Source organism: Propithecus coquereli, unplaced genomic scaffold (genome assembly GCF_000956105.1).
Source record: "Propithecus coquereli isolate 6110/MARCELLA unplaced genomic scaffold, Pcoq_1.0 Scaffold185, whole genome shotgun sequence".
Classification (NCBI taxonomy): Eukaryota; Metazoa; Chordata; class Mammalia; order Primates; family Indriidae; genus Propithecus; species Propithecus coquereli.
The window spans coordinates 62,741-63,800 of NW_012143301.1; the positions used below are offsets into that span (position 1 = coordinate 62,741).

General features: G+C 45.7%; 1 protein-coding gene across 1 annotated transcript in view; it reads left to right on the forward strand.

Moving 5' to 3' along the window:
• ADGRE3 (adhesion G protein-coupled receptor E3) overlaps positions 1-1,060 on the forward strand; it is a 51,929-nt gene that overhangs the window by 21,612 nt on the left and 29,257 nt on the right. The window contains exon 8 of the mRNA XM_012642734.1: positions 549-733. Coding sequence (XP_012498188.1) covers positions 549-733 — 185 coding nt within the window. The remainder of the gene's footprint in view (positions 1-548; positions 734-1,060) is intronic.

Genomic DNA, 1,060 nt, shown 5'->3' on the forward strand with positions numbered 1-1,060 from the left:
TAGTATGCATATACCACCTTTTATTAATCCACTCATGTATTGATGGGCACTTGGATTGATTCCACATCTTAGCTGAAGAAGACTCCAAAAGCAATCACAGCAACAACGAAAATTAACAGATGGGACTTGATTAAACTAAAAAGCTTCTGCACAGCCAAGGAAACAATCAATAGAGTGAATACACAACCTGCAGAATGGCACACAATATTTGCATGCTATACATCTGATAAAGGGCTGATAACCAGAATCTATAAAGAACTCAAACAAATCAGCAAGAAAAATATCAAACAACCCCACAAAAAAGTGGACAAAGGACATGAACAGAACCTTTTCAAAAAGAAGATAGACTAATGGCCAATAAACATATGAAAAATATTTTTTAAATTTTTTTTAGAGATACAGTCTCACTTGTTACCCAGGCTGGCCTTGAACTCCTGGCCTCAAGCGACTCCCTCACCTCAGCCTTCCCAGTCGCCGGGACTACAGGTGTGCACTGCTGTGCTCGGCTACGATGGCACTTTTAAAGACTCCATTTTCTGTTTCCTCAGGGCCCAGTGCAGTAGCCTTTATTTCCTACTCTTCTCTTGGAAACATCATAAATGCATCATTTTTTGAAGAGAAGGGTGAGAAACATCAAGTTTACTTGAACTCCCAGGTGGTGAGTGCTGCTATCGGACCCAAGAGGAACACGTCTCTCTCCAAGTTTGGGACTCTGACTTTCCAGCATGTGAAGGTGGGTCCCAACTGTGATTTGAGCTTGTCGGGTTTCGTGGGGGCAGACTAAGCAATGTGTGTGAAACAGTCCCCGTCGGTGGTTCTAGACCTGCACCGTTCCGTATGGCGGCCAGGAGCCCCTGTGGCTATTGGGCGTTTGAAATGTGGCCCGTCTGAATCAAGATTTTGAAGACAGGCCGGGGGCACTGGCTCACGCCTGTAGTCCCAGCACTCTGGGAGGCCAAGGCGGGAGGATCGCTTGAGCTCCAGGGTTCAAGACCAGCCTGAGCAAGAGCGACAACCTGTCTCTACTAAAAATAGAAAAAATTAGCCGGGCGTCATGACA